Below are 22,203 nucleotides of genomic sequence, written 5' to 3' on the forward strand. Positions count from 1 at the left end.
AACAAATGGTAGTTACTATTTTGTCCAAGACTTGGTTGTATGTACACATACATACACATATATGCATACATATGTATATATAATGTTCTTTCCATTACACTGCTATGTACAAATACAGAATTTAAATAGAGTATTATACAAATTATCTATTTGTACTTCATCTAGTAAGAGATAAACACATGTACAATTCCCTACTCCAAGGTCTCAAAATTCCTTACTCCTTGAAAATGCAAGGAAATACATCACTATATGGCTAAAAACACACAAACAAAACAACCAAGTGGTAGAAGAAAGTACTTATCTTAAAAAATGATTGATAGTATGTTATTTTCTATGTAAAAATATATTAACCACTTTACTGTCCCTATAAATGGCTATTAAATTGCTACATGTTTGGAATATAGTTTTCAAGGAAAAGTTCAAGAAAATAAACATACAGTTTAGGTAACAATTTTTACATTACTTTCAGTCGGCATTCCCTAATCAGGTTATAGTGAGTGAATCTTTAGTCTCAAATTTCAGTGTGTTAACTGTTTAAGACCAACAAAACCTTATCTAAATGAAATTTACAGTGATAGGAGATGTAGCATTTATGACCTATTGCTCAGGCCTGGTCTACCTTTCCCACCACCAATGGCCCAAAGCTGAGATACCATGGCATAGTATAGTAAAGATCATGAGTTCTGGAGATAAACTGCTTAGGTTTGAATCTCGGCATCACTGACTGGCTATGCAACCTTGGCCAAGTTCCTCAATCTCTCTATACTTGTTTTGCCTTCCTTAAAATAACAATGGTACCTATTTCATAAGGTTTTGGGAAGTCTTAAATGTAACTGGCATATAGTTAGGTATTCAGTAAGTACTGACCTGATGACGACTACAATTAATACAACATTTTAGGCATAGGAATTTGTCTTTATTCTAATTCATGATATTCTTTCACTTCCCTTTTCATTTACACATCAACTCCAGACAAAAGAAAAATGGCACAAGTTAAAAGGCAACAATTTTAAATATAAATTATGTATGAAAACTACTGGTGACCTTCACATTTCAGACATCCAGATATGCTCTTTGGGAAAAATCTTTTGAAACACCATTTAAAACAAGAAAAAGCCAAAAAATGATTACCAATAGACAGATATTTTTCTTTTAAGTATCAAATGGACTAAACCCAAAGATGTTTTCCACAGATTATACAGTTCTTTTTAAAAGAATTTCTAAGGAAAATGTTGATATTCATCCAGGAATACTGACGACTACTCCTTGATCTTAATGACAAATACTACAAGTACTGAAAAGGTACCTTAATATCTTTATTAATGGAAACACTAATCTCATTTATCTCTCAGCTAACTTAACCCATTCCTTTTTTGTTTTGTTTTGTTTTTAATGTTTATTTATATCTGAAGGAGAGAGATGCAGGGCATGAGTGGGGAGGGGCAGAGAGAGAGGGGAGACACAGAATCCAAAGCAGGCTCTGTCAGCACAGAGCCTGACGTGAGGCTTGAACTCACAAATCACGAGATCATCACCTGGGTCATGAGTCAGACGCCCAGCTGACTGAGTCACGCAGGCGCTCCTAACTTAACCCATTCCTAACCTAAAATGCAGATCTCTTAATCCTATGATGAAATGTTTCATTTTAGTGAAAATTCAATTCAAGGCCAAAATAGCAAAGTGTTGTGTGGGCCAGGTTGGGATTTGTCTGTGGATCCAATGAACTAATGTAAATTAAAACACTGTAAAGTTTTGACCAATGTTAAGTTGCTATTTTTTTTTTTTTAAGATTTTATTTTTGAGGGGCACCTGGGTGGCTCAGTCGGTTAGAGACTTCAGCTCAGGTCATGATCTCACGGTCTGCGAGTTCGAGTCCTACATCCGAGAATCTGGAGCCTGCTTTGGATTCTGTGTGTCCCTTTCTCTGCCCCTTCCTGGCTTGCGTGCTTTCTCTCTCTCTCTCTCTCTCTCTCTCTCTCTCTCTCTCTCTCTCTCTATCTATCTCAAAGATAAATAAAAATAAATTTAAAAAATTTAAAAAAAAAAGATTTTATTTTTGAGTAATCTCTACCCCCAAACATGGGGCTTGAATTTATGACCCTGAGATCAAGAGCTGCATGCTCTACCAACTGAGCCAGCCAGGCACCCCAAGTTACTATTATTTTTAGTAAAGTTCAATCTGCTTCTTTGAGGTCATACATTGAGGGACTTTCAAAAGAAGTGTTTTGTGAACAGTAGCGTGGATTAGCAAGTTACTAGATAAGCATGAAAAAGGAAAGATGAAATTCAAAGTAAATCTATATATTCGCAAACATGACTTTAAATGCTGTTTAAAACCCTAAAATCTCTCTGGATTTTGAGAAATTAACTATCACAAACTAGAAAATAAATGATGGCCACTCTTAAAGCCCTGAATTCACTTTTACAACACATTTAGGATATGTTTAAAAAAATCTAATTACAATGTATTTGAATAAGAATTTACAAAGTTCTTTTCAAGCAGTTGTTTTCAAATTTTACTTTTTCAGTTGCTCTGTCATGCATGCCTTTGCTTTTGCTATTCCCTCTCCCCGGACTGAGTTTTCCTCAGATTCTCTCAGGGCACACTCCCTTACTTCAAAAAGGCCTTCCTTGACTACCCTAACTAAAGTGGCACCCTCTTACCCTGCTTTATTTTTATTCATTGTTTTAATCACCTCCTGACATTAAATATCTGTTCACTGGTTGTTTATCACCCCATTAGACTATAAGACTTAGGGGGGCAAAGTCTTTTTCTGCTTACCATCTAGAATGGTACATGACACACAGAAGGGCTCAATGATTATCTGCTTATAAAAGGAAAAAGAAAACATAGTAACCACCTCAATGAGTTCACAGTCTTCATAAGAAACATAAATTTGAAATTTATATTAATGATCAGTTTTTATGAAATTAATTTCTCCCTTTTTAAAATGTATTTATTTTGAGAGAGACAGAGAATACACACGAGCGAGGGAGGGGCAGAGAGAGGGGGAGAGAATCCCAAGCAGGTTCCGTGCTATCAGTGCAGAGCCCGGCACAGGACTCGATCCCATGAACCCTGAGATCATGACCTGGGCTGAAATCAAGAGTCAGATGCTTAACCAACTGAGCCACATAGGTGCGCCAATTAATTTCTCTTATGAAAGCATTTAAAAGACTGAATGGATACCAATGTACAGCCCCGAGCTTTATAGACAGGGGTGTACTCAAAGTTCCTAAGTCAGTTATTTTGGAACATATTTTTAAGGAGAATTTAAAAACTGGAGGTACAAATGGTCACAGATACCAAAACATGTCTCATTGACACTGTACTATTTCTACTATGTTATGAATTAAGTAGGCTTCTGAGAGTATTTCATAATCTAATGTTTTTGATGGAGAAATGTTTTCTAGGTCACATTAGAACAAGGAGACGCAACAGTCTGAGTAATGCAAGTAGCCTCAAATATAGATACGCTAATTCTACAAAGGGGTCTTATTTCTACTTTGTCCTCAATTCTAGCCAAAGTAATAGCTGCCCACGACGAGGAAAGATGGGAACATGGTGAGACCCAGAAAAGACTTATTTTCAAGGGGAAGAGATATATATGAAAGAGGGACAGAGTAGAAGACCAGGTCTTATCTCCAACTCAGCCAGAAAGCTGCTCATAAAATGGGTATTTGCAACCTCAGAAATGCTGTATATAGTTCCACAGTTAGAAAAATCCTACCATGACAAACCTATACATGAGGGCTGAGAAGGTTCTAGATACTTGAATAGGCATCTTTTCTTTGTGAATTTGTTAAATCTAATGCATCAAAATCACAAAATTCTATCACTGGAAGGGAATCTTAGAGATGATCTTAATTCTTTAACTTTCACTGCCTCACCTCCAACACGCACACATACATATATTCAAAAATAGAGAAAATGAGATACAGGAGATCACAATGGAATTGTTCTGAAAGGCTTTTTAAATAATAAACACTGGGGCATGGGTGGCTCAGTTGGTTAAGCGTCTGACTCTTGGTTTCAGCTCATGTCATTATCTCGTGGTTTTGTGGGTTCGAGTCCCCACTGGGCTCTGCACTGGCAGCACAGAACCTGCTTGGGATTCTCTCTCTCCTCTCTTTCTCTCTGCTGACCCCCCCCCCCCGTCTCTGTCTCTCTCAAAAATAAGTTAATAAACTTAAAAAAAAGAATAAGCCCTTAAAAAAATGCTATTGTAACAATTCAACAATGATTTCATCTAATGGAAGCCAAGAAATAAAATCCTCTAATCTGCCAATGGTAAAGTCACAGGGCCCAATCTGAGGAGATGGGAGTGGAGTCATGGAAGATGGTGGTGATATCATGGGAGTTTTATCGCTATTGCACAACAGAGATGGTTCTCCACCGTTCATTTTGTTTGGAGGACAACTGTCTCAAAGCAAGGAATTAACAGCTATAAACATATGTATGATACATTTTATTCCTTTATCCATATCACGAAAAGAAAAGCCAAGGGAATATATTCAGAAGATACATTTAGAAGACTACACAAGTCCTTTTTCTATGATTGTATTCTATTTGAGTTATGGTAATTAAATTTGGGAAATATTGTTTATACAGAACATATTTTATGTGAACATTCTGATGAATTATCTTCAATACATGAAAGACTAAGTAATTTGCTTGTGGTCAAAAGAGCAAGTTAGCAGCAAATAAGGACCACAACACTAACATTTCAAATTCTAAAGTAGCAGTATTCTTTTTTTTTTAGTTTATTTTGAGAGAGAGAGTGCGTGTGAGCAATCGCACACGGGCAGAGAAACAGAGAGAATCCCAAGCAGACTCCGCACTCTTAGCACGGAGCTCGACTTGGGGTTTGATTCAGTGAACTGTGAGATCATGACTTCAGCCAAAACCAAGAGTCAGATGCTCAACTGACTGAGCCACCCAGGCGTCCCTACAGTATTCTTAATATACCAAAATACCTCATAATATACACTACCTACTTTACAAATAGACTATATGCTCCAAGTTTCTTAGAATTTATCTTCTTTACAGACACAATGTTATTAATGGTACTCAGGACTTTGGTCTAGTCTATTTAACTCATAATGTAGTAGCTGAACTACAACACTAACTCCAAAGGTAGATCTTATGACTGGGGAACACAAGAGAGAGTACAGGAATGAAGGGCCGAGAACATTATACTCCTTTCCTATTCTACACAAGCAGGATATTAGACAAAACACTGAAACTGCCCAAAAGGGCACCCTCTCCTTTCCTTCTCTATTGATTTCTCCCAGGAAAAACTGATACAGATCCTATATACAGCATTTAGGTTCCATTCCAAACCCTTCCCAAGGCCCTGTTCTTTATCTCCTACCCCCAACAGTCCTAAAATTTCTGGGCTTTAAACTTCTCCACCTCTACCAACTACTACTAGTCAAAATTCCCATTTTATGAGTGTAGCTCATCACAACTCACAGCTTTGGAAACAAAATTTGATTTAGAGGTCTTTAAGCGCCAGGACCCAAATTTTTTTTAATATTAATAGTCCTTGAATTATTCACCAAAGTAAGTGGGGATAGAGAGGCAGGGGAGTTCTTTTGTGTACATGAATCATTTGTAATTTGAAAAACACTGTATAAGTCAGACTTTGCCTTTCATTTCTGAGATTATGTATGTGTGTGTATGTAAGGGGAATATATATTTTAATTTCATATGAGAGAATCCTAGAGAACAACTGTTTTTATTTTGTATGGAAAACATTTTATTTGTTCCTTTTTTAAAAAAATTAATTATTTCTAGTTCACGTACAGTGGTATGTTTCAGTTGTACAATAGAGTGATTCAACAATTCCATATATTACATAGTGCTCATTGTGAGAAGTACACTCTTTAGTCCCTGTCACCTAATTCACCCATCCCTCTACAGACCTCCTCTCTGGGAAGAGAACACTTTTTCTTAAAAGAGCTTTAGTCTCTCGAAGCTAGGAACAATTTTGTGAAATGTTTTCCTACTATATGCAGTGAAATTCTTTAACTACTTTAAAAAAAGATAAATGCCCTGACATATTTGACAAGTTATATCACTCATAAATCAACATAAGTCAACAGATGGTGCTAATGAAAATAAAAATTGACCCTCCCAAAAGTATGACTTTCTCAGATTCAGTGAATCATTTTGCAAATAGAAATTTTGTCTATAAACAGTCTTGGGCAAAAAATGCAAATGAACCAGGACAAATTCTTAAAATGCACAGTATGGTGGGTCAACAGCATTATACTCCTAAAAAAAGATGTACTTTCTTCTATAATCATCTTTGAGGTGTTATTTGGTTTTGTTATGATAAAGAGCTTTAGATCACTTGATAAGAATATGAAATTGCTGAAAGAGCAACCAAAATCGTTTTAATGAAAACCAGAAAGAAATTCGCAAGTATTATTACATGTACCTGTATGTACAAATGCTAAAGATCATCCCAAGTAAAAAGATTATTGAATGGGCAAAGATTCTTTTCCTCCCACTTCTTCTAGAGTTCTACCTCTTGCAATTAAAAATTTTTTTGCTTTTAGTATATTCTTAACTCTCAAAATTCTGCATCAAAAAGTTATGAAATAATTCCACAAAATCCATTCACCAGAAATTATTTGAAATCCCAATTTGTAGAACATATGATACTGTTTCAAAGCTTTATCACAATACAAATTAAAAAAGCAGATAGTTGAGAATCGTCTAGTAGCTAAAAGACTAAAATGAAGAAGGGTTCTTTAAGACAATTTTTTAGATTCATTTATAACAAGTAAAATTAAGAATATTTTGTAGAGAAATTCACCAATTTGATCAATCCCATATTAAAAAAATTTTTGCTTAGTTTAGACATCCAGAATACCCTTGACCTGCCCTATCACTCCTTCATCTCTGTCAAAGGAGCAAATTAAGCACTAGTCCTCATAAAGGAATCATCATTAAAAAAAGTATTTGATTTATGAAAACAATTACAAATTATCGCTCATAAAATTTAATTCAGCCAAAAACCCCCTCACATGTTAAAATAAACCTACTAGCATTACGTTGTGATTTCGAGTAGTTACTCAGAATAAGTAAAGTATCCTCACAGGCTTCAGTGTTAGGTACTTCAAGATGAAGGAGACATAACAACCCCCCAAAACTATATGAACCACAAGTGATAAAATATAGAAATTATAACCCCCCCAAAATGTTGCATGGATATGTCAGAGCTTTTCCTTTGCCAGACTAATGGATGATGAGAACATTTAAAAATTTTCCTTTGCCAGAGTAGTGGATGATGAGAACAATTAAAAAACTCATACATGTGAGTCTTGCTTTATACAATAGGGTATGTTCCTGAAAACTTTATGTGAATTAGACCTAATTTCAAATCTACCTGAGAAGCTCTTAAACTAAAATGACTAATTTACTTCAGAATACTTATTCCCATTTTATCTATTTCAAGTAAATCAAATGTGTAACAATGTGATTTTTCCACAGTAGCATAAATTTCTAGCTTCAATAAATAATCTTCTTAGAAACTGATGACTTCTTAGAATAATTTTACAGAAATAATTTTATATTTATAGGTCTATGTACATATGTATCCATGTATACACAGATAGGTATACAGACATACAAAATTATATGTAAAAAATGAACATACTTCCTTTTGCATGCATAGTTGCTGATATAGTACCTGTAATTCTCACACAAAGTTCAAGAAAATAAGAAAATGTTGGATTTATTCTCCCCCTAATCAGGTACACAATGTATAGTATCGCCAAACTATTTTTAGTTGTTGTATACAAATTATGTGGAAAACAAACAAAAACAGAAAAGTGGGGATGAGGGGGCTGAGTCACAGAATAGTAAGAATTAATAAAACCTTTTTCTATTTAAAATTCATTTAGTGAAACTGACACACTGCCCTTGATGACACAATCGCCTAAAAGACAGCATATATTTTGTCTACCTATCTCAAATCAATTTCAACACCCAGATTAATTGATTCATATAATATTAGTCAAAGGGTAATGTTTAGTGACCACAAGCCCACCAAGGCATATGTAAATATGTGTTTATATGCACACATACGCATACCAGAAATTTGAATTTCTTAAATTGTTGCTATATTTTCCAGTTGAATATGAACACGTAGTATAGTAAGCAATAAAATGGAATGCTCCTTTACCAATAGTTTTAAGAAAGACAGAGACAATAGAACACAAAAATAAAACACAATTGGAAGCTATGTAGGTATACAAGATACCTAAATTTAGTTTGCTCTACTGATTTCACAACTGGATGGCATATACTACTTACAGAGAAGCAAAGGTGCAAAGATTGAAATTCAAACCCCTAATTAAGGAATGGTTTGACAGTTCTGATGTCCTGTACCTGCCTGACACCATAACTCAGTAGGCAATCTCAAATGAAAATACTGCATAAAGTACAATCTTAGTTGTAAGTTACAAGTGATCGTGTTTAAAAAATGAAATCCTCAAGTGTTCAAAAATCACTGGCACCCACCAAAACAACAACTTCTACATAGTTTTACATTCAAAGAACAGCAATTTGTAATAATAAAAAAGGTTTCTGTGGATTCCCCTTACAACATCTTGATTACTGTTATCTGATCATAACACAACTGTAACTAACCCGGCTGCCAAGTCAGCTTCTCTTCAAGGAGCTAGGTCTTAATCATAAATCAACAAAATGACTAATTCAACATTGTTTAAACCAGTGAGTAGATGCCTGGAGCCATTCCAGTTTTTACATCTTTCAAAAGGTCAATATACCTACTCAAAAACACAATAGACTTATCTTCAAAGTGCTTTCTTCTTTTCTAGGATTGAGAAACAATGTTACCATTTAAATTTAAAGTGAATAAAACGTTCATTATGTCTGAAATGGTGACCCACTAAAATATAGTTTCAGTCTTCCTCTTATGGCCCAAATCACAAATCCTTCCTCCTCCTCTTTCCTGATCATTTAAAATAGTTTTCTAGATCTAAAGACCCATTAAAATATTTATTCCTGCACCAGTCTTCATTTGCTACAGTAACATTACACAATAACCGTAAGAAACAAAACTTTTTCTTTTGCTAAAGGAGCAAGTGATGCAAATGGAGCTTAGATATAAACACTCCCCCCAAAACGGGATGCTAACACAAATTAAAAGGATTTAGTGGTTAAAATGTATCTTAACTATTTACATCTGCTTGCAGTGTTAGAAATGATGAAAACCCAGCGTTCATATCCTTCATAATAAAAATTTATTCTGTACTTTAATACAAAGGCTATGTTGCATAAACAGAGGATTTAAAGCTGTAGCAGAGTGGCTGAATGAAAGGAAAATGGCAATCTTTCTGGCTCCAGTAGATGCCATTCCCTATCACACAATGTTTCCCACTCATAAATACATGACAAATACTTCCTCAATCATTTTTTACGAGCAGGGATGCACAGGGGGTAGTCAATGGCTAGCTTGAGGGAAAATAGGAACAGCAGGCGGCAGAAACTGTACAGAAAATGGCTATGTGGTAAATTCTCTTCTGGAACATCACTCAGTTACCCAGTCTTTGATCTTTCAGCTACAATTACACTAACTTCCACAAGATCTGATCCCCCGCTCCCCACCAAACATACACACAACCCCAAACCAGATCATTAGTTATATATAAAATCTAAAATTTGGTTTTATAAATAGGATCACCCATACCTCTACATTTTTATAAATTAAAATTTGCTATTTAGACAAGAGTTTGCTTTCAATTGACTATAACCATATCATCATCACAACTGGTCTCACAAAAAACATGGGGTGTCTGGCGACAGCTAAATCACAGACTGGCGTCTCCCAAGCAGTCTGTCTACCATTAGGGTCTGGGAAATGGTATTTACTATACAATTAGAGCCAGGGAGTTCTACCTGTAATCATCCAAATACAGGTGTGAGAAGCCCCTTTGGGCAAGGAAACTGACTCATCCCTTTTCATGTAAACTTTGATGTCTGTATTGTTTCACGAAGCCTCAAGAAACCTTGCCATTCACACTACAATAAGATTTATTAACTGAGGTCAAGTAATAAATTTTAAAATTCCTTCCCAAAGGTAACAATTTTTAACACATTAATCATCAAATTTATAAGAATTTGGAACAAGACAGAACTGGTTATTTTAAAGTTAATTATCTACTGGAGGGCAGTGACCAGGTAGAACTAAATTTTCATGTGAAGTTTATGCTTTCTAGAACACTACCAATAAAGAAGACAAATTCAGTTTCCTTTCTGGAACACAAAATGTCTTAAAGTAATATCAACAGGGCATTTTTAGTTGCAGTAATTTCACAGAATTTATTCTAATCATTTATTGGAGTTAACCATCTGACATTAATTATTGTTTTGGCTTCCAGTCTATGAATGTTTATTTTTCAGTTTAAAGCTTCTCACTCTTTGATATCATATGGAAATGAGAATTTTTAATGGAAAATTGAAACCATGTGCATCTAAGTACTTAATGAAGTACAGGGAAAAACCGACAATATATTTTAGGAGAACGCAGATATTCTGCTCTGGATAGTTTTGATTTGTTTGTATGACTTAATAGTACAAAGCACTGAGGGTCCAGTGAGGCGAGTCAAAGTGAGCGCAGTGCCGAATGTGTACATGCCCCATGTTACATGAATATAGGATGTTTTCAAGTTATTTGTGAATGAAGGAAACCCTGCACATTTGGGTTACACGTCCAAAATGGCAATCAACACATGAATGCATAGTTTTTACCTTTCTACACTTTAAGTGTTTGAAACAGATACCTGATCTTCCTCTCTTCCCCCCGACCCCCGCCCGCTGCACACAGTTGTTCTCATTTAAAAAATTTTCTTAAAGCATTTAATCAGGATTTTAAAATTTACGCCCAGCTACAATCTCAAGTGGATATTTTAAAGCCACATGTAATATCAACAGTTAGAAATTCCTAGTTTAAAAAATATTATTGTTCTATGTAAATTCTCATTTGGCAAAGGAAACAAACAATAATGTCTATTAAATTTAAACTTAATAAGTAAATACGCATGATTCAATATTGCCTAATTTAATTGTTTTTTCTTAAGTTCTCTCAGTGTAGATCAATTAGGAGATTCATCTCAGAATGTAAATACAAACAAAGCTTTCTCATCCATTTTAAGCTTTTTAATAAGGAGAAAAATATTAAAATCTAACATAGCAGTAAGTTCGTGTGTGTGTGTGTGTGTGTGTGTGTGTGTGTGTGTGTGTACGGATAGAGATATGATGTCTGAATATATCTAGGAGGAAAAACTTACCATTTGTTTTTCTTTCTAATGTAGTCTTTTTCAGAAAGATTAACCAAGTAGACCATTGGTTTTGAAGTCAGAAATAAGTGTTTATTCAACACTTCAATCTAAAGTGGGAGACAGAGAAAGAATCCTTTTAAAATGTTGAGCAAATATTGAGTAAGTCACTGAAAAACTTGAAAGTAAACTCTTTCTAAACAAGTAGCCATTTTCATTTTCATAATTCTTATTTGTAAAACACTGGCTGTTATGCAATATCAGAAGTAGGGAAAAAGAAAATAATAACAAGCCTGGGAATAAGCAATCATTGACAGAAATAAAGTTTAACTAGATATTAATAACAATAAAATATAAAATAATGACAACTCTAATTCATTCTCTAAGAAATCAAAGCCAAGGCAGTAAGAGGTAGCAAGATGTTTACAACTTACCTCTTTGTCATTCCAATCATGATAGAAGCGAACAGGTTTCTTTTGATCTATAACCCAGGATTTGACTTTGCACATTATATCCTATACAAGATTGAGAAGAAAGTAATTACAGGGCGGATACTAAACATTTAGTTACTAAATAGTAAAATTAAAAGTTTTCAAATCCTCAAAATAAAAAGTCAATTTTATATGACAGGGGAACTAAATCACACAGATCATTTGTTTTCAATACCTCATTAAAAATCCAAATACCAATGAAACATTGTTGTGGCATTAACATTTGAATATATAAAATGTGGAATACTAGCACGATTAGTAACAGTCTTAGAAATTTCAAGACAATTCACATACACCAAAGATTATAAGAGTTAATAACATTTCAACATCACCTAGTGATGCCACTTGCAAGATAAACATGCTATTAGGAAATGGAGGGAGGGAGGAATACTAGGAAGAGACTGAATTATAATTTTTTCCTTAAAAAGGAAAACAAACAAAATAGACGAAATTGAGCCTATTATTGATGATCTACCCTCCAAAATATTAAATCAACTGACCAAAACCCTTCTAATTCTGAATTAATTTTTTGCCAACACCTTCTTCCTGCCCACTTCTCCTGTCCCCGCTCCAACACCGCCCCCCCACCCAACCTGCCAAAGCCTCCATTACACAATGGCAAGAGCCCTGCACTGGTGACCTCCAACCAGCTGCATTCACTTTCAGAACATCTCTCTCTGCTGGAAATCTAAAGGCCTTTTAGTTAGCAAGCTAGTGTGCATTCAGAAGGAGTAACTGCAGGAAGAGCCCAATGTGCTTTGTTTCTCTAGCCTTTCTTCACAGAAAGATTAATCATCTGTGAAATGGAAACGGCAAACAGCAAGTGACACAAACTGAACCCTTCAAGTCTTTCCTCATCAGTTTTGTGGTTCTGAATCTAAAAGCTGCGTGTGGCAAGGTTCTTCTTACAGGCAGGTGTTAATAAAAGGCTCTTGGGTCTGAAAGGTCAAACTTAGCTCTTCCAGAAGAAGTGCATTTGAGAGTCATCTGGTTTTTTGTTGTTGTTGTTAAAGATAATTTATGGATATGTTTTAAATATGCATTTCTCAAAATTTTATTGTAACACACAATTATTAGTAATAGAGTTCTTGGGTTCTCATCGATGTATTTACCATAAATCAGTTATTTTTCTATAAATATCCACTTGTATAAATTACCTCAGTATTTAGTATACCTTCCTTCCAAATCTTGCTGTTACCAACAGGAAAAATAAGGAAAAAGCCCTATGTCCTTAGATCCTGATTTGAAACTCTCCAGGAAAAGGACTTCCCACAGATTTTAACAAGGAAGGGGCAAGCTGAAAACTTTTAATGAAATCTAACATGTTCTGCTTAAGAATAATCACTTTTACTCTTCTATAACTGAATTTCACTCATAAATGTTTAAAAGTGGCTAATGTAACACCATTTCCTACAAGGAGAAGATCAAAGTGCTATATTACAAATGCATTATGATTAAAAAAGCCCTGTGCAGCCTTGCTATTAACTGTTCTTTAAACCCTAAAAGGCTTCCCATAGATCTCACTTGGCACTGCATATACAACCTTTGACAAGTAATGTAGACCATTTTTATTCATTGCCTAAAATTGTAGGCAATTATGTGCGTCACACTGGCCACCTGCAAATTCTGAATGCCTGCTCCAGTTGTCAGTGCAAAAAACTAATGTCGGAGGGGATTAATCTAGGGGGAGAGAGTCCTCTTTAATGGCTCCAGCAGGTGAAATGGCCCAGCTGGTTACTATGATGAGTGGCCAGAACAGCTTATGTAGAGACATGCAACAAGATTATACAAAAGGAGGAAACAGTGGTACCATCTTATATTTGGTTCCATTAGTTTTTTCAATTAAAGAAAGAAAAGAGAATAGACAAAAGAAAGCCAGACCAAAAATAAGGAAGGAAATTAAATTTTAATCATATAAAAAGTATAACATACTTTTGTAACTGTAAACACTTTTATAAAACCAAAGGGCCTCAATAAATGCTCATCACTAGTGAAGGAATTTGAGTATTTCTTTTTCATCTTAAATTACATAATCACTGCAGACATAGAAATGTTATCAAAAAATTTTTTGGCATTAATCTTCCCCCTCACATCAACACATTAAACTACAAATTAGAAACACTCAAATTTTAGTCAAAGAGAATTAACTCATAATTAAAGTTCTCAAACAGTATATTCATCAAAGCCACATTCAAAACTTTTTTTTTGACATGGGGCTCGATCTCATGACCATGAGATCATGACCTGAGCCAAAATCAAGAGTCAGATGCTTAACCAACTGAGCCACCCAGGCACCCCCACTTTCAAATCTTTCAAAAAATATATTATAGATTATAACCAAATGTTTGACAAGTTGAATTTTAAAATTTAAAATATTTTATTTTGTACTAGTACTCTCTATATTATCCCCATAGAAGATTTAACAGCCAAGAAAAGATACCTTAGATTATTAAAAGGTGCCAGTTTACTTAAGACAAATAAAAAAGGTCACTCAGATAAGATTATTTTACACAAATGACCATTATACGGTATAGGTGTAATGTGCTGTTTTCTTACATAAAAATTAATTTTAATTTTAGCAAAAAACTAAAAGGTGTTTTATGTTCCTTATCTGAAAAAACTCTAATCAGATTAAAGAAAACATTTGGACTTATTTGTATATAATACTTAATGAACTAAATTTTTATGCTTTATATAAACACATATATTAATAATTATGATTAGAATAATAAAAGGTTCTAGTTAATTGACTATGGTTAACTGAGAAAATAATACACATTTAACCTACTTTTAACAATTTGGAATACAATCAAAACATAAAAACACCTTAATGCTTGAGGCATCAGAAGTTATGTTAGGATTTCATAATTTCTTTAGTAACATCATTAAGTAGAAATTCAGATGTGAGAGGATAACTTTTGTTTTGATAACTTTAACAAAGTCCTCACTTTCAAAAACCTATATACATAATGAAGGCTATGCAAAAATTCCTGGATATTTGAACTTTTTGGTTATATTGTAGTGATGTGAGTACACTAATTGGAGAGGTAAGAGCTTAATGCTTAAATGTGAAAATAAGCCCTAGACCTACCATTTACCAGCTCTGTGATCTATTATTTTATTAATAAATCATAGATGATGACACTATCTACTCCTGGGGGTTGTTGTGAAGATCAAGTGAGATAATGCATATAAGGTGTTTCAGTCCTTAGCACAGAGTTAAAATTTCAGTAAATGTGATCTGTTGCCATTGTTATTACGATTGTTGAAAGATTAAATACCAGTCATCATTAGTCCTTTTCTTCAAATTTCTTAAGTTTTACCAACAATAGTGTCTTTCTTAGTGAAATTTCAATTCAGGCTTCTAGTCTTAACATTCTACAAGAACTAGTTTTTACTAAACAATGATCTTTTAACTGCAAAGAAAATCCAAAGTCACCTTGAATTCCTCACTCATCTGCTTTGACTCTTCTTTCTACTAGTCTCATATTTGACTTAAGAAATGCTCTATTTTTTTAATTTATTTTATAATTTTTGTTAACAGCAGTTGTAATGTATGTAGGCTCAGGGAGAACATGTGACTTGTCTATATTCCCACAGCTAGTAAGTGGCAGAACTAAGTTTCAAATTCAGGTCTAAGTGACTCGAAAATTCACGTGCTGTCCAATCACACTGCCTATTTATCTTCCTTATTGTCTTTCTAATTGCTCCTTATTTAGCTTAGTTATTCCCAAGGTTGTTATTCTAAGTCTTCATCTCGGTCCAAGGTCATCAAGGAAATTTAGTATTCCTACTATTTGGGTATAATACCTGATTATCAATCCATGTATCACCAAAATATTTTTCTTTGCACACAATAACATAATTGACTTTCCAAGACTACATACAACATTTCTCTGTTTTGGTATTCTTCAGTTTCCACAGCAAGAATTATTAATCTGTGACCCATAAGTAGATTTCAGCGTTTCCCTAACACCCTGAAATTGTATGTAAAGTCCTATGTTTATGTGCCTTTGAGGGATGACAGCACATATCTTTCAAATGCTTTTACAAGGGATTCATGATCCACGGATCCAAAACCATGGTTATGACTGACTCTGGCAATACTCAAATGCCCCCAAAACAGCCAATTAAGGAAATGTTTTAGGTCCATGGACTTCCAGACCTGAGGACCAGAGACACTAACTTAAAACTTGTTTCAGCCAGACTCTCACTCAAAATTCATCTACACTGATTAACAACATGCTGATAAAATTCCTAGCTACTACAATGTTTAACATAATTCTAGTTAAAATTATAACAGGGATGTTGGAGAATGTTACAGATTGAATATATCATTATTCTAAAAGAATGAACTGTTCGAGCGTAAAAAATATTTAGAGAGAAAAATATGTTACTTACCTTACTATGTAGTAAACCATAAAGCTACAGTAATTAGAATAGTGTGATACTAGCACAAAAAGAGAGGTACAGATTAGGAACAACATAAAAACCCATTAACTGGAGGTTTGCTAATAAATTATGGGACATTAATAGAACAGTTTTTATCCATGAAGACAAGACCTATCTGCATGTACATTTGCATGGGAAAATGTCCAAAATGAATTCCTAAGTGATAAAAGCAGATTCACAACAATGAAATAAAGTTAAGAATATGGATTTTGTGGAGGCGCCTGGGTGGCTTAGTCGGTTAAGCATCCGACTTCAGCTCAGGTCACGATCTCACGGCCCATGGGTTCGAGCCCCACGTCAGGCTCTGTGCTGACAGCTCAGAGCCTGGAGCCTGCTTCAGATTCTGTGTTTCCCTCTCTCTCTGCCCCTCCTCCACTCATACTCTAACTCCCTTTCAAAATAATAAATAAACATCAAAAAAGTAAAAAAATAAGGAGTATGGATTTTGTCATCAAAAAGATCTGGGCTTGAGTTCTGGCTCTGCCACTTTCTACCTGTGAAACTTTGGGACAGTTAGTTAACATCTCTAATTTTTGTTTTGGTAAAATTGATGTAACTCCAATTCAACATATGGTGATCACAAGGATTAAATGAGAAAATACACGCAAAGTTACTACCACAGCTCCAGGCACATAGTAAATACTCAAAAGGTATTTGGTGTTATCGTTTATGGCAGAATGCATCATGTGATTCCGCTTGTGGTTTTGAAACTATATAGAATATAAATATACCCAAATAATGAAACTAGGCAGATGCCATACCAAATTGTTAGCAACAGAAATTTCTACAAGATTGGATTCCAGAGAGACTTTCCCTTTGTGCCTTCTTTTGTAAAACTACAATGCTGTTTTATTTCTTTCTAACCAAAAACACATCATCTTTATAGGAAAAAATATATATTTACAGTGTGAGGGGGAAGGGAGGACTTCTCCTATTCTCTGCTCACCATCTGTAACCCTAAAATTTGATGACTAAATAGATAAGACCTGGCAGTTTATCAAGGTGACTCACTCTTATTCTGTAATAATTATAGCTTCCAAGTCAGATGCTTGTCTCTAGCCAAATCCACTACCCCAGTACCTGATGCTGACACCCAGATGAGCTGATCGGTGCTGGTTAGGTGGCTTTAACTTAAAACACAGCCAACAATGCACTCACCAAAAGAAAGGGGACCAGGACTTCTGCTCAAAATAGTCTGGCTACGAGTCCACCAATATACCTTGTTCTTGCTCCAACACAGAGAGTACCTCCTTTTAAATATTCCAAATTGAGGAAAGACCAATCTATGTTTTCTCTAATGAAACAGACAGACCTCCATTGTACATTCTAACATGACATTTAGGATCTGCCTGAATCAGAATATTAAACATTTGTTGCTCTATTAGATGAATATTGCTGTTTATGGAGACCGGAGTACTGAACCTTGACTACCATCTTTCCACATACTTCAGGGACTAAAATTCCAGAAAGGAATCAACAAAGGACCAAACTGTAAGACGACTAACTGGCAGCAATGTTCTGCGTGGGTGTGGGTGTAGTATAAGAAGGATATCATCCAAAAATCAAAATAATAGGTTAATTCTAGCAATAATCTGGGTAGAATGTATGTTGGCTGTCGTGGGTTTTCCATTGTGTGATTCACTGAAGTAAACAGTGAGAACTTAACATAGCAAAGCTCTTGGCTTCTTGGCCATAAAGTCAGTGGCAAACACCCAATTCATTTATGAGGTATAGATTTCAAGAGGATTTGAACATTACCAAAAAGAAGAAGGCAACAATCCTGTACGATTCCTGTAAGTAAGTCTGAATGGATTTCATCATGTTCAGGGAAGGATGGGGGCAGGAGTGAAAGAAGTCCACAAATTTGATTTTAATAAAAAGGTTACTGAATGAAGAATGTTATAAAGGAAAAAGGAAATGATCATGCACATGCACACACACACACCCTCTTAGTGAATTATCTGGCATACTTGGCAGAATTCAAAAAGATATAGATATATGCAAAAAAGATTCTGTTTCTATGAAACAGAAGCATGAGGCCATAAAGACAGAACAGAGTAGTGTCAGAAAAAAATGGATGAAATGTCAAGAGAGTTGACAAACTAAGAAAAATTTGTAGAAACCAAACCAATGCAGAAAGTAGGAAATAGAAGTAGGAAAATAAAGATCCAAAATGAAAATTCAACTGATACAAGGCAGAAGGTAATCATTGGTTTGAATGTCAAACTTGAGAAGGTGTACACTGAGTATCAAATATACACAGTATAAACTATGTAAGCGTATAGCTTGATGAAGTATCACAGAATGAACAAATACTCTGATCAATATATAGAATATTATTAGTAATGCAGTCACAATGTTCCACTCCTCTCCGGGGACAATCACAATCCTGGCTTCTCTGTATAACAAAGTAGCCCGTTATTGAAATTTATAGAAATGGAATCATATAATAGGTATTATTTTGCATCCAGCTTCTTTTGTTCAACATAGTGAGATTCATCCATGTTGTCAGATGTAGCAGTAGTATGTTTTTTCTTTGTCATATAATAATCCCCTGTAGGAATATTCCACAGTATCTTTATACATTCCACGGTTGATGGACACGTGTTGTTTATACTTTAAAGCTATTATGAACAAAGCTGCCATAAGCATTCTTGTACATGGAGTTTGGTAAATCTGTGAATGCATTTCTCTTAAGTATATACCTAAGCCTGGAGGAGTTCTGTCATAGGTCATACATTCACCCAAATTTAGTATATGTTGCCAGTCAGTTTTTCTTTCCAATACTTGGTACTGTCAGTGTTCTTAATGTATGGGGCAGTCTGAACTTGCATTTCCCTAATCATTAATGGTGGATTTCTTCCTTCATGAAGTACGTGTTCAAATCTTTTGTCCATTTTTCTATTGGGCTGTCTTTTCCTTATTTATCTGTAGTTCTCTGCATATTCTATAGACAAATTCTTTGTTAGATGCTGCAAATATCTTCTTCCACTCTGTAGCTTATCTCTCCTTTCTCTTGTTTAACAGAAGTCTTAATTTTATTTATTTATTTATTTATTTATTTATTTATTTAGAAAGAACGTGCGTGTGTTGGGGAGAGGGTCAAAGGCGGGGAGAGAGAATCTTAAGCAGCCTCCACAATCAGCACAGAGCCTGACACAGGGCTCGATATCACAACTCCAAGATCATGACCTGAGTCAAAATCAAGAGTCATATGCTTAACCGACTGAGCCACACAGCACACCAACAGAAGTTTTAATTTTAATGTCCAATTTTAAAATCTTTTCCAGGGGCGCCTGGGTGGCGCAGTCGGTTAGGCGTCCGACTTCAGCCAGGTCATGATCTCGCGGTCCATGAGTTCGAGCCCCGCGTCGGGCTCTGGGCTGATGGCTCGGAGCCTGGAGCCTGTTTCCGATTCTGTGTCTTCCTCTCTCTCTGCCCCCCCCCCTCCCCCCCGTTCATGCTCTGTCTCTCTCTGTCCCAAAAATAAATAAAAAACGTTGAAAAAAAAATTTTTTTTAATAAAATCTTTTCCTTTATGATTACTGATTTTTGTGTCTTGTTTAAAAAATATTTGTCTATTACAAGGTCATGAAAATATTTTATGCTGTATAATAGATGCTTTATTCCATATGAGTTTCACTTTTTACGCTATGTAAACTTTTTTTTTTTTTTTTTGCATAGGGTGAGGTGGCTGAGGATTTATTTCCTCTCCCATGAGGATATACAACTGACCCAACACCATTTCTTGAGAAAAGCATTCCTTTTTGTTACTCTGCAGTACCATCTTCACCACAAATCAAATTGTATTTGTGGCTGTACAGCCACTGTTCCGTGGTCAATTTGTCTGTCCTTGACTTTCTTAATCACTGCAGATTCAGAATAGTCTTGATATAAGATTCATGTGTACCATATCCTCTCTGTTTTTCTTTGAGACCATCTTGACTATTTTGGGACCTTTGCATTTCTAGGTAAGATGCATATCTTGTAAGCAGCATAGAGGTAGGCTTTTAAAATCCAATCTGACATTTCTTTGTCCTATTTAATTTTTAAAAAATTTTGTCGAGGTGAAATTCACATAAATAAAAAATTAATTATTTTAAAGTAATTTTGTACTAAAAACTTGGTATATTCACAATGTTACAGAACTATCACCTCTATCTACTTCCAAAACATTTCTATCACACTAAAATAAAATCCCATATTCACTGAACAGTTTCTTCTCCACAGTCTCCCCAGTCTCTTAGCCCCTGGTAACCACCAATCTGCAGCTCTGACTCTATGAATTTACTCATTCTGGAGATTTTGCACAAATGGAATCATACAATATGTGACCATTATGTCTAGATTCTTTCATTTAGCGTAAGGTTTCCAAGGTTGATCCACAGCTAGCATCAGTCATCATTTACTTTTTGGGTTTTTTTCCCTTTTTTCCTAAAATTCCAATATAGTTAAAATGTAGTGGTGTATTAGTTTCAGGTGCACAAAACAGTGTTCCAACAATTCCATACACCACCCAGTGCTCATCGTGACAAATGTACTCCTTAATCCCCATCACCTATTTCACCCAACTCTCCCCACCCACCTCCCCTCTGGTAACCATATTCGTTCTCTATTGTTAACAGTTTGTTTCTTGGGGCACTTGGCTGGCTCAGTCTGTTAAGTGTCTGACTTCAGCTCAGGTCATGATCTTGCAGTTTGTGAATTTGAGGCCTGGAGCCTACTTTGGATTCTGTGTCTCCCTCTCTCTTTGCCCCTCCCCTGCTTGTGCTCTCTCTCAAAAATAAATAAACATTAAGAAAATAATATATATTTTTTAAAAAAGAGTCTGTTTCATGGCTTGTCTCTCTCTGGTACTCATTTACTTCTTTTTTTTTTTTAATTTTTTTTATTTTTAAGTAATCTCTACACTCAATATGGGGCTCAAACTCACAGCCTTGAGATAAAGAGTTGCATGCCACACCAACTGAGCCAGCCAGGTGCCCCAATACTCATTTACTTTTGAAGGCTTAATAATACTCTACTGTATGTATATACCACAATTTGTTTAAACACTCATCCCCTAAACACTCATATCCGATGGACATTTGGGCTGTTTTCCACATTCTGGCTACTGTGCATAGCACGGCTATGAATATGCACGTACACATATTTCTTAGCTACTCGGTCATATGGTAATTCTATGTTTAACTAAGTTTAACTCTTTGAGGAACCACCAAATTGTCTTTTAATTGGAGTATTACTCTACTCTTTTACTCTATTATTGCCTCTTCCCACTGATTGTGTTATTATTGTCATGTAATTTAACTGTATCTATATATTAAAATCATTAAGACATTTTCTTTTCATTTTGAAATAATTTTAAACTTAAAGCTATAAGAATAATAGAGAAATGTCTATACATCCAAATTCATTAATGTATTTTCTTGCCACATTTGTTTTATCCTTTCACTGCCTGTATATATGTATATGTGTACATATACAAGAAAACATAGGCATATCATTATATCTACATATTACATATTACCAGAATTCAGTGATGGACTAGATATGTGAAATGATGTAAAGAGACTGTGTCAGAGATGACCAGGTTTCTGGTTTGCATAATCTAACAGTAGTACATTTCACTGAAATCAAAAACACTGGAGAATCAGATTTGAGGGAGGGTACCCTTGAGTTCAATTTCAGGTGTGCTAACTCTGAGATATCTTTGAGATATCCATAAGATGTTAAGTCAGGAATTAAATACACTAGTCTGCAGCTCAGAGGAAGATAAGGGCTATAGACAGAAATCTGGAAGTCATCTGTACTTAAATAGTAATTGTAGCAAAGGATATGGATGATATCACATAAGAAGAAAATTGAGAGAGGAGAGCCTTAGATTCAATTTTAAGTAATGCCAATATTTAGTAGCAAAGATAGGATGAGCCTGCAAAAGAAACAA

General features: G+C 35.0%; 1 protein-coding gene across 1 annotated transcript in view; it reads right to left on the bottom strand.

The window, feature by feature from the left end:
* Positions 1–22,203, bottom strand: part of OLA1 (Obg like ATPase 1) — a 172,350-nt gene that overhangs the window by 33,395 nt on the left and 116,752 nt on the right. Inside the window, exons 6-7 of the mRNA XM_086718924.1 lie at positions 11,751–11,831; positions 11,329–11,426 (exon numbers count right to left, since the gene is read on the bottom strand). Of these exons, the coding sequence (XP_086575050.1) occupies positions 11,329–11,426; positions 11,751–11,831 (179 nt within the window). The remainder of the gene's footprint in view (positions 1–11,328; positions 11,427–11,750; positions 11,832–22,203) is intronic.

Source organism: Puma concolor, chromosome C1 (genome assembly GCF_028749965.1).
Source record: "Puma concolor isolate L17-30 chromosome C1, mPumCon1.1.hap2, whole genome shotgun sequence".
Taxonomy (NCBI): domain Eukaryota; kingdom Metazoa; phylum Chordata; class Mammalia; order Carnivora; family Felidae; genus Puma; species Puma concolor.